This window comes from the organism of the source record quoted next, unplaced genomic scaffold (genome assembly GCF_019419815.1).
Source record: "Pyrus x bretschneideri cultivar Hongxiangsu unplaced genomic scaffold, Pyrus_bretschneideri_v1 Contig14, whole genome shotgun sequence".
NCBI lineage: Eukaryota > Viridiplantae > Streptophyta > Magnoliopsida > Rosales > Rosaceae > Pyrus > Pyrus x bretschneideri.
The window spans coordinates 579404-591549 of record NW_025999435.1 but is presented as its reverse complement, the minus strand read 5'-3'; the positions used below and the strand labels follow the sequence as shown (position 1 = coordinate 591549).

The 12146-nt window shown below is 36.6% G+C and overlaps 3 protein-coding genes across 7 annotated transcripts; 2 read left to right on the top strand and 1 right to left on the bottom strand.

Moving 5' to 3' along the window:
- The first annotated feature begins 2238 nt into the window (after positions 1-2238).
- On the top strand, positions 2239-3851 carry LOC103963497 (ethylene-responsive transcription factor ERF062). The gene is given in 2 exon segments (XM_009376317.3): positions 2239-2810; positions 2813-3851. Coding segments are annotated over 2 exon segments (1368 nt in total). The 5' UTR covers positions 2239-2339; the 3' UTR covers positions 3710-3851.
- Positions 3852-6953: 3102 nt separating this feature from the next.
- LOC103963496 (ubiquitin-conjugating enzyme E2 4) lies at positions 6954-9961 on the top strand. Of its 3 annotated transcripts, none has more exons than XM_009376314.3 (3): positions 6954-7255; positions 7523-7752; positions 9631-9961. In XM_009376314.3, exons 1-3 carry the CDS (start codon positions 7237-7239, stop codon positions 9862-9864), a joined length of 483 nt encoding a protein of 160 aa, XP_009374589.1. In that variant the 5' UTR covers positions 6954-7236; the 3' UTR covers positions 9865-9961. The 3 variants fall into 3 exon arrangements, with proteins under 3 accessions (XP_009374589.1, XP_048435518.1, XP_009374590.1); XM_048579561.1 differs by having other exon boundaries at positions 7508-7752; XM_009376315.3 differs by having other exon boundaries at positions 6960-7255; positions 7526-7752.
- LOC103963495 (cysteine proteinase inhibitor) lies at positions 7915-12146 on the bottom strand. Of its 3 annotated transcripts, XR_007256526.1 has the most exons (4): positions 11617-12146; positions 11036-11243; positions 9090-9218; positions 7915-8967 (listed from the first exon to the last, which is right to left on the bottom strand). XR_007256526.1 is itself a non-coding variant. In XM_048579560.1 (3 exons), the coding sequence occupies exons 1-3, from the start codon at positions 11923-11925 to the stop codon at positions 9211-9213; spliced, it is 525 nt and encodes a 174-aa protein (XP_048435517.1). In that variant the 5' UTR covers positions 11926-12146; the 3' UTR covers positions 9022-9210. The 3 variants fall into 3 exon arrangements, 2 of the variants coding, with proteins under 2 accessions (XP_048435517.1, XP_009374588.2); XM_048579560.1 differs by lacking the exon at positions 7915-8967 and having other exon boundaries at positions 9022-9218; XM_009376313.3 differs by lacking the exon at positions 7915-8967 and having other exon boundaries at positions 9022-9218; positions 11036-11111; positions 11617-12142.

The following is a 12146-nucleotide window of genomic DNA, read 5'->3' as shown; positions in this document are numbered from 1 at the left end:
CTATATTGCCAATTGATTTTATGTTACTAGCTGTAACGGAAGAGACGGGATGAAGCCAATAAAAAAAGACTATAAAAGAAGATAACTTAAATAAAAAAGAATATGATTCGGACATAGGTTGAATCTCAACTTCCTTCGTAATATATATTTTCCTTTGATATACAGGCTGCAAAATTCTTATCTTCAAGACTGAGAAACAGATAAGTTTGTAATAAAATTAAGCAAAGACCTGTCACAATATATTTTATATTTACAGGGCACTGAGTCCCCATTCATGACTTGTCATCCACTCCTTGATCATGTTCAAGCTCCTCCTACTAAATCTCTAATTTAAACTAAAAGCTAGCTATTGCTGATGTGTGTTCAGAAACGAAGGCAAGCAGTTTCTCTATTTATATATTTGCTTATGCTTTAGGGTTTTGAGGTCCAGAACACAGGAAGGAATAAAGATATAAAGAGAAAAGGAAAAAAAGCTTACATATGAAAACATAGCCTGGTGCCTCTGCCTACTAATACTCCTCAATTAAACAAGTAAAAACATAATGTAGGTACCTTAGCTTCAGCCTTACCCATGTGCTTGTTTTCCAAGATAACATTTACAAAGTACTTAACCTAATTAATTAGAATAATATTTGTAAAACAAACTTGCCAAAAAAGTGAAATTATTAAGGTTTTTTTCTTTCAAGATTCGCTCTCCTTTCCCTCTAGAACATATTGTTATTGTATGTTCCTCCCTTGCGTGGTTCCTCCAAGTGGCGTTGACCCAATTAGGTAGCTTAAAATGGCTGCAAACTTACTAACACCACACAATTTGGAAATTATATACTTATATATAGGCTCTTTAAATAAAATAGCCTATGAGATTAGTATAACTCCTCATTTTGGTATATGAGATTTAAAATTGATAGAAGTGATCCCTGAATTTGTCCACAACCAATCGTTTTAGTCATTTTGTAAAAAATAATGACAAAATACCCTTAGATTTTGTTAAATAATTTTGGTCCATAGTTTACTAAATTGAGGGTAGTTTTGTTATTTTAGTCATTATTTAACAAAGATTTTTCAGGGAAGAACCAAAAAGATTGATAGTAGACAAACTTAAATATCACTTTTATCGATTTCAAATCTTAAGAATCAAAGTAACAAGTTATGCCGTTTCAAAAAACATTTTGGCTAAAATAAAAAAAATATATATCATACGTAGCTTTTACCTTTGATGAGGTGCTTATTGAGTGTCTGTAAACCCTCCTCAGAAGACACATGCTCATGTTGCCCCAAGAAAAAGCCAAACAAGGTATACCTGTGCCGATAACTTTCATCACCATTTGTTTAATGCAACTAGATCCAGAAAAGACAGCCATCATTTCCTAACACTTAAATAATCAAACATTACATTCCGGCCGAAACGAAATTCAATTAACTAACATAATAGCTGGTTTAAATTGGATTTAAGGCCGGTTCAACGCAAATGATTATGTCGATGATAATATTGATAAATGAAGGCTTACCAACAATAGTACGTATGAGCCTTCCACTAATTTGCGTGCAATGTATAGGACCGCTGATCATGAGGTTGGCCATCTCAGTTAATTTAAAATTTAAGACTGATTAACCAATTATTATAGCAGATGGGCATGCTGTTTATCTTGCTATTTATATTGATATTACATTAGTTAAATTTTAATAAAAATAGGGCTTAAAATGTTTAACCTTGCTATATATTCTACTGAAATTTGCTAATAGTAATGATCAGTAGAGCGATGGATAAGTGCTAGAGGTCTAGAATTCGAAACCTCTATTTGTAACCAAAAAAAAAAAAAAGGGTCTAAACTTTATATATAAATTAAATAGAAAGTATAAAGAGGGGGAACGAGGGCATGTGAATTTTGGAGAAACCACATGATGAATGACATAGAAAATCCATGATCAAATACATAAAGAGGCATGAAACGAAAGTAAAAGGTTGAAATTGCATGCAGTCACCATCACTGGGGAAGATTCACTGCATGTAACACCCTCCCATATGGCAGGTAAGCCAAGAAGCGCCTGAGCTGGCGGGTTCTGATTGGTTGCATTGAGACATCAAAGAATATTGGCAAGCACGAATTTGCGTGGGGGAGGAAAATGGAAGGTGGTGAGCTTATTCCTTTTGTCAATTACCCAGAGGGGAGAGAGAGATCTGACTAGGACAATAGCTTTTTGCTTTATCGATATAAAGTAGGTTCCCTAATATTCTATTAGGGCAGCAAAATACTTGTCACATGAGGAGGTGAGAACTTTAGGCTTTAGAGGCAGCAAATATATATATATATATATATATAAAGCAACACAGTGCCTTGATGATCTCCCATCATTTCTGTGCCATTATTTTCTTTGTTGTGTTTTCACTCAAAGTTGTATTAGAATTTAGCATGGAGGAAAAGTTTCCCAAGATGGAAACCTTCATAGAAAAGCAATTGCCATACTCTTATTTTCCAAGAATGGCAACTAGTAACAATATTGGATCAAATTTGTTTGGTGATCATCCAGCCAGCTGGGGTGGCAGTGGATCAAAATCGCCACTATCATCGGAGTCTAGTAGCTCTTCCGCAGAGGATGTTTCTCTTTCGGGTTCCAATTTGATCAACAACACAAGCAGTCCTTTTGTTCCTCTAAATTTCTTGGAAACATTTCCACAGCTGACTAGAGCTCAAGTTTCTGATCAACCACCTACTTCTCCACCTTCCTTGTCATCAAAACCATCGAGATTTCCGAAATTAACTTTGTTTTTGCAGCAACCAAGTCTGTTAGATCCATCATCATCATCATCATCCCATCGTCATCGTCGTCCATGCAAGTTGAAGTTGTAAACTCACTTGGCAAGACCAAAAGGTGTAATGAGTTATCCTCTTTATTAATCCCTTCATTTCCTGCTCCTCAAGCAATTGATCAAATTCAGCATCAGCCGGGCATGATTGAGTGGCTTAAAATTAATCAAACTTTAGCAAACCACTCATCCAAAGGCTTCAATGATTACTGGCTAAGCACGACGAAGACGCAGCCAATGAAGCACACTGGAAGATCATCATCAAGATTGCATCAGCAGCAGATCAATCAACAACAAAAGCAGCCTAATAACAATTTGTCCTCCTCCTCCTCATCATCACAAGGAAAGCTATTTAGAGGAGTTAGGCAGAGGCATTGGGGGAAATGGGTGGCTGAGATTCGATTACCAAGAAACCGAACAAGGGTTTGGTTGGGGACTTTTGACACCGCTGAGGAGGCTGCCATTGCATATGACACCGCAGCTTATATATTGCGCGGCGAACATGCACAGTTGAATCTCCCAGATTTGAAGCATCAACTTAAGGCCAGTGCTTTGAAAGGAACCACAGCTGCTCTTCTTGAAGCAAAGCTGCAAGCAATATCATCATCACAAGCACATAAGAAGGCCATCAAGGAGTCCTCTTCGTCCGAATCAGCGTCATCAAACAAGCACTCAGCGGGTGATGGCGGCGATCACAATAATCTCATGATCAATAGTAATTTGAGCCAAAACGCTACAAGAAAAGAGTGGCAATTTGAGTTGGAGAGTAAAGTTGGATCTCATCACCATCACCACCAGCAGGATTTAGTATCAGCAGCAGATGTGGATGCTGTTCAATTAAGTAGAATGCCCTCCTTGGACATGGACATGATATGGGATGCTCTTCTGGTCTCTGATTCCTAACTTTCGAATTTCCTTTTTGGAATCTCATTTTTCATTTCCAAAATTGATATCTGATACCGAAACATGATCATATAGGCAAATAACTCTTATTTCGTTTCCCAATTTTTGCAGTAAATTGTTTGATTATCAGATTTGTACTTTCTCCCGGTTGTGTTTTTTTAATTTTTTAATTTATAGTTTTCTTAAAAGTTGATCTTTATGCAGTTATACATTTTTCATTTCCTTTTGCTTAAGTATTGATGCAATTTCTACAACTTCTGTATTCTGTAATGATGATTTTTCCCTTTGAACAAGCAGGATGCACATTGTTCCAACTTTATATTACAAAGAATAATTTTTTATTCAATAGATTAGATCATTTAGTAGTAAAAAAAAAAAAACAGTCATAATTAAATTTAAAAAATACTATTTTTTTTCTTATTTGTCAATATAGTAAATAAAAAGTCGAACTACTACTCATTAGGGCTGGAAAAAATTTCCAAAAATCCCGAACCAAACCAAAAAAATTTCGATCCCAAACCAAAAAAGTTCCAAACTAAAGTTCCAAAATTTTCAGGATGAAATACTGAACCGATCTTGAAATTTCGGTACAAGATTCAGTATTGTTTACTCAATTTTTTGGTAATCTCATATCGAACCGAAAATAAATATTATATATATTATTATACATTTGAACTATTGCTAACTACTAGTAGCAATATAATTGGTATGGTCTACAAGTAGTATATAACCATAGCCTTTTATCGCTACAGCAGCCAGTATGAACCTCTTATAAATGTGTCTATTTCTTCAACACAAAATAAAAAAATTGTAATGTTAGTTTTCGAAAATATTAGGTTTGTAACTTATTTTTTTTGCTTTTGGGTTTGTTACTTATTTTATTTTGGTTGCATGTTAATTTAACTTGATATGAATGATTGCTATTTCAATTTGTATGAAATTTGGGAATACCGAAAATATTTTGAGAATCCCGAAAATTGAGAATACTGAAATTTTGGTTTAGGGATTGGTCTTCAAATTCTCGTCCCAAAAATTTTCGGTTTGAAATTCGGGATCCCATTTTCGGTTTGGGATCCCATGCCAAACCACCCCTACTCATTAGTCCGGACTAGGGGTGGGTAAACGGGTCTTTGTCCACGGGTAAGGGAGGGTATAGGCAGGTACAGGGCGGGTCTAGTGTTTTAAAATCTGAAACGGGGCGGGGCGGATAGGGTTTATGTTAGTTGCGGGCAAGATGGTTATAAATTGCTAAGAAAATGGGCCCCTGGCCCGAACCGTATACCCCATCCAATATCTGGACATTTGATCTCCTAGTCATCTGCAAATGTCTTCTCAGTTTCTCGAAGATTCAATCCTTTCCAGATTGACCTTCCTCCCTCTCAACTCTCAAACATCTTGACTCTGGACTCTCATCCATCTCGATCTCTCTCTCCCGGACTGACTCTCCGTCTCGTCTCCATTAGGGGATCCAGATCCTTATATAAATGAGGGATAAAAGTGGTGGCTCAGGTCATGTCTCTTTGCTCCTTCCTTCATCCCAGTTTTCGCATTCCCAAGCCCTCATCGCATCTTTCTCTCCTGTAATCTCCATACGGTGCGTTTCAATCAATGGCTGCAAATCGTTGGCTGAGGCCTACTTGATCCTTTCCTTTCGTTTTGTGCCAAACCGGCTTTGATTCTGTTGGCTCGGCTTTCAATCCGGCGTCGTATTGTATGCATGTAGGTTTATCCACTGTTCGCTGCCACAAGGGTCGCCGTAAGGATCTGCGGGATGAGTCTATACCGCTATATCACCATCAACCCTGAACGAGGTCCCTCCCACCCATCACCTAATCACCATCACCGTATATCGAGGTCCCTGCCACACACCATCTGACCACCATCTTCGTCAAACGAGTTCATCGACGCCAAGAACTTGAGGTTGGTGAGCCCCCCGCTGCGATTATGCTTCCAATTTTCAAAAAACCCAAATTGGTTTTGATTTGGGTTCCCCGATGGTTTTGTAGGGGAATTTAATTTGGGTTTTTCTGGGTTTTTGAGGGGCTTGGGAAAATTTTGTGATAAGGGTTTTGCAGGTATTTTTTCTTTCCTAAGTAGTTCATCGATCATGCATTATAAATCATGTAATTTACTGGTTTTTGTTGAATTTGTCACAGAAAATTTTCATGATGGACGTAACCTGCTCTTTGGTTCTACAAGCCTTTTCCTTTTCAATTGGCACCGAAACCACACCTCATTCTGCTTCAATTGTAGTATACCCATAACCGAAAAAAAATTAAAATACAATAAAATAAAATAAAAAGTTATTGGACTCGTGGACCCGTCCCGAACCGGCCCATTTGATACGGGCCGAGTTAGGTCCGGTTCCCAAACTTAGGCCCGGCGCGGCCCGTTACATTTTAAAACGGGTAGGTTCGGTTCTTCCAAATTTGGGCCTGGCCCGACCCGTGCCCAGCCCTAGTCCGGATTACAAACAAAATGAAAAGAGAAGTAATTATGTTTTTGAATAGTATTGTCGCCAAAATTAGAATTGTGGAAGGGGCTTGATGGGCCCTCACCTAAGGTCAGAGGAAACTGCCTAATAGAAGGATGTTCAGTACTTGGGCCACTCCAATCCCGATTTGGGGTAACCCATTTTTGACTTGGCTAAACTTTTTCATGGCTAAACAGTTTGGATCATGACATTACATTATTTTTTTAGCATCACACTAGAGCTCATTACCTCATCGGATCTTGTTTCTATTTTGCAAGTTTTTATCAGAACTCCTAGGTCCGGCAAATCGTCTTTCCAGTACAAGCAACTACGATGCAATTGATTATTGTGCCCCCTCGATTCGAGACCAAGAGCAGAACCCTTTAGCTCTTCTTCCACACGTACAGTAGTTGAAGTAGTGACAAGAGCTAGAGAGTGAAGATTTGGCAAGGACCATTGTATGCATCTAATTATTATGTTGAGTTTAGTCTCTTTTACATTGCAGATCTGAGCTTAGTCAAGTTAGTTAGAACAATGTATTTTCACACACTATACACAAGTTTAAATCTCTCTTCCGATGTTTAAATGAAGTTAGTGTCGAACATTGCATTTGTCAACAAAAACAAAAAAAAAAAACCCTATCAATTTGTTGCGTGAGTAAAGCAATACATACATTATTTTTTATTTGGTGAATAAATTAAGATTTATTTTTCTTGCTCTATCATTCTTTATTGGCAAAAAATATATCAAAAGTGGGTCCATACTCTTCCTTCCTAAGGAAATAGAGAAGGAAATTGCGCAAAAATTTCTCTTGCATTACATCGTTAGTTCCAGTCATGGATAGAGAAAGAACTTGACGCGGTTGACTTAATCTACAAGAAAAGACTACCCCTTTTCTGAGAACGTAGGAAAAAGTATATAATTATAAATTAAAAAAACATATAAAAATTCCTTTATTCTATAAATGTTTTCCACTTTCTGATTCTCCATTCCTTCTCAAAGCTTCAACATAATTCCTCAGATTCTCTTTCCCAGGCGTTGTTGATCTTCAAACATGGCAGACTGGTCTTTCGGTATATAGCTTATCCTCCTCCTCTTTCTGTTTTCTCAAACATAACTTCTCTTACGATTTGCAGATTTTGCAGTTTCTAGGGAGAATTATCTCGTGTAACTGGTTGTATATCATGTCTTTCTATTTTTTACATCATGTAAATGAGAAAAATAACTGTCGCATGATGTGAGATATTGAAAGAGGAGATATATAATCGATTGCTCAAAAAATTTAGCGTTTCTATGAGCTATGATTGATTGATTGATTAATCTAGTATAAATTGTCTTAGAAGACATGAAACCTAAAAAGCACTGGATGTACGAAAGAGAAGGGTTGAGGAAAGTAGACTTCCCAAGTCACTGCAGTTATGGACCAGTGAACGAAGATGACCCTTACAAATGGCAAGGTATGATCATGGGGCCACCAGATTCTCCTTATGAGCAAGGTGTCTTCTTTCTCTCCATTGATTTGCCACCAGAATATCCTAATAAACCTCCCACCATCAAATTCCTAACCAAGGTATACACATCTTATCTGTCTAGTTTCCAAATCAATTACTTAAAGTTGTAGGTGTCACTAAATATTACTGTTTAGTAATGTCTTTCTTCATTTAAAGGTGAATGATTTTAGATTCAACTCTCATGAATGACCAGTTCGCCACCAGCAACCCATTGTGTAATTCAACTATCCCTTATTCCTTAAAATTAAAGTTGTAAGTTTGTTTAACTTGAAGATGCATGTGATTAAGTGAAATTAAACATGATTATCTAGTTATTTATGAGTAATGAAAAACATCACCAATGAGAAAATTAGACTCTTTCTTCTCCTTATTAGGTGTTTTATGGGTCAGGTGTAGTAAATGTTTCGATACAAGCGATATTCTCTTAATTAAGTTTAAACATGACTTTGAATTCACATACGTATGGAAAATGTATTTTCTCTAATCAATGTGGTTACTATTAAATGGCATAATATTTATTCATACATTTTGCTTGAATTACAACCATGTTAGCGAAATGACAAAAACTTGTTAATATGGCTACAGAATAATCAACCTTGATTATGATTATGAAAGTATTATGATTAAAGTTCATCGTTCAACCTTGATTATGAAGGCTATGACATATTGGTTTTTAGGTATAAAGATTAATCACGCATGTTATGTGATTCGGTGATGAACCCTAGCTCCATGAGTCTCAACACGGTGGAACCACTTACTGGAATCAACTACAAAAAGTGGAAGCAGGACTTGAAGAATGTGTTCTCAACTCCAACACAATCTCCAAGTCTTGCTTCCACTTTTTGTAGTTCATTCCAGTAGTGAATCCACCGTGGTGAGACTCATGAAGCTAGGGTTCATCACTGAATCACATAACATGCGTGATTAATCTTTATACCCAAAAACCATACAATATATCTCAGCCTTCAACTCTTTAGATTGAAGAAGGCTGTGAACGATGAACTTTAATCATAACACTTTCATGATCAAAGTTGAATATTATGTAGCCATATTAACAAGTCTTTGTGATTTAGATAACATGGTTGTTATTCAAGCAAAATGTATGAATATTATGCCATCAGAACGCGAGGAACAATTTCTTTAGATAATCATCAATCAGTTATCAATATCAAATGCAAGTTTTGACGGCAGGATTAAGGCACGATTTCAGTGCGTGAAAAGCTTTGATTCATACACACCAAACCATTCTTGTTAATCCATAGCCAGTCTGTAATCTGCATAAAAATTTTGTTCCTCAACATAGGGTTAAGGACATATGTAAAAGGCTCTGATACCAAATGTAAGTTTAAATATATAGCGGAAACAAATAGCTCAACATATTAGTTTAACCACTAACCTTGCAAAGTCATTGCTGCAGAAATCTTAGGTTCTTCTCCTCCAACGCATCCATATCAGAATGGTTAACACCAATAGCACCGGAACTTCTTTAGGCTTATACTTTAGTCTTTATACATTCCTTAATAACCTACAATTATTGTCAAACATAAACTCTTATGATCTCAATCCCTTATGCACATGCTAAACAAGTGTGCAACTCTCATTATGCTTACAGTTACATATGTGTATTGTCGTGGCGAAGCCACCAGCTAGTTCTTTTAAAATAAAATAAAAATACTCATTATTACTTGTGCATGTCCAAATTATTGTATTTCAACCTCTTAGCAAAACTAAATACAAGATTTACTTCCAATACTGTATTATTATTTGGACGGGTTTTACATTTTTTTCTTTGTTATGGAAACACATCAACACCTCAAAGCTTGAAGAATTACAACCTTTCCTGTCATTCTCTCTTTAAACCAAATCTTTCTAGTCTCCATGTAATCTTATACATGCTGAGCTCATATGACTTACATACAGAACTTGTTCTTATGCAGGTTTATCATCCAAATATTAACGGCGAGGACGGGACTATTTACGTCGACATTTTAGAAGAGGATAAATGGAATCCAGTGCAGAACATTGAGAGCCTCCTGCTCTCCATTTGCTCACTTCTTGATGATCCAAACCCAGTGGATCCCCTCAATCCATCCTGCCTGCTCTTCCGGAAAGACAAAAAGAAGTTTGTGGAAACGGCCAAGGAGTGGACTAGGAAGTATGCAATGTTTTGAGAATTTTAATTATCTTGCTTCCAAAGTGTACTGGAAAATATGGAATGTGGTCGGATAAGAATTAAACTGATAAGAATTTGTTGAGCATTGTATTTTATGTGGACATGTGAACCAAAGACCTATAGGTGCTCTGATTAGGAAGCTATCTCGTTTTACATGATTCAAGTAAAATATAACAGCTTCATGCAATTTCAAATCAACTGCATTAAACAAATAAAACGTCCACAAAGTCTCTGTCAATCCAAAACCAATTTCACAAAAAAAAAAAAAAAAAAACACATATAAACCATCAGGAGTAAAATCTTGAAATTGAGGGATAAAGTAAAGGCCAAAGAGTTCAATTGCCGGCCTGTTGCACAACGAACCCTCTCAATTTCTTATGGTCCAGAATATAAGTCAAAGATCGCAATTAACCTGCAGCCCTAAGCTTTGTATGTGATCCTAAGTATACAAGCATAGATCCCAAAGCTTTAGAGCTGGAGTCAAATTGATTAGTTTCATTACCTAATACTAATAGGTGTCATGGCTTATGGAGTTTCAATGCCAATACTGTCAGGTTAATGTCTGTTTGCTTCTCAGTGTATGCAAAATAATCTGTCCGCCGGAGGTACCTCGAACAATGCTACTACACTCATCCAATATATTTTTGAAGCACTAACAGAACAAAACTCTCACTACTGTAATTGTATACAAATGATAATACAACGTAAAAAATGTTCAGGTGTTCTATTTCAGAAAGGGCACTGGGGAACATAGTCATAAAGGATTAACAGAGAGATTAACATTTTCAAGTATGGATGCACGCTCACTTCGATCAATGGCTGGCCCAAACAAGCAAATAGACAATTGACAGAGCAAAATGGGGGTCGTAGAGACCCAATCTTTTAACTACGTACTTATCACATTACCTACAACGGCCAATTGAGAAATTGATCAAGTTGATTTCTTTTCATCGCTTCCCTCTTTAGTTCATAGCGATTGAAATCAAAACATAGATTGTTTTCTTTTCCTAAGTTTCTCGGAAAACATGCAAATGCAGTATACGAAAAGTTGAGTAAAGCTCAAAAATCCTAAATCAAGTGAAAGACAAAGGATAAACTTGAAGTACAAATCTAGTACCAAAACTAAAAGATCATATGTGTAATAAATCATTGGACTTGAATGTACTCACCACATTTAACACCATGAACCGACAAGCGATCGTTAACAGGGTTCCACACAAGCAACTCCATGAAGTTCTTTAATATCTGCAACCAAACAACTGCATGGTAAATCTTAGGCCTATTAGCATCAACTGCCTCCAGTGTAATATGGTACAATATGCCAGAAACCGTATTGTGGCTTGCCCCCACCACCCTCACATATCGAAGATGCTTACCCTACAGAAACAAACGCAACAACAAAAACAAAAAAAATACCCCATAAACAACATTATGCAGAATATAAAGAAACGAACAGAAACTATAGAATTTCCATATCAAATGAGATTTATGAATTACCAACCATACACCAAATTTTACATTTAGCACCACCACCAATAACCAATAAAACCATCCAAACAAAAAGAAGAAAATAGTGGGATACATTGTTTTACACAGAAAAGTACAGAAATCATGAAGCAACCAAGTTTTTTCCTTTGAAATTTTATAATTCTGGGGAGTTTTATGATATATTATGAGGTTGGTTTTGAACAAAACACATTAAACTGCCATAAAAATGGTGAATTTTAAGTGGGAAAAGGATAAAAGGAACCTCTTTGTGATTGTGCTGGTCTACTGCAAACTGGGCGAGTGTGATGATCCAGTCATCCTTGTGGGCACCCATGTAAATGCTAGTGCCACCGCATGGCGGTGGTGCAGAAGAAGATGGAGATCCAAGAAGGAGCGAGCAAGTGCGGAGCAGAGTATTGTGATCGAATGGTGCCCAGAAGCCGTTGTTGGCCTTCAGCATCAGGTGAGTATGGTTGGTTAACGGTCGTGAAGATGTTGCCGTGCAGATTTGGAGGTTGCCGATGTTGAAGGACATCGAACTTGACATCAACGTGATTTGGTCATACAACATATCGAAAAATACAATTAGGTCGGAGATGTTTTGGTATATTTATTAAAGATTATAAACTAAATATTTGATTTTGACATATAAAATAAACAATATTTTATTGAAAGAAAATTTAGAAAGTGAAAGTAGAAAAGTGGAAGCTTTGAAGAAAATCTAAAATGGTAAAACCAACAGCGAGACAAAACCTAAAATGGTGAGAAGTGCAAAGTTAAAGCTTGAAGACA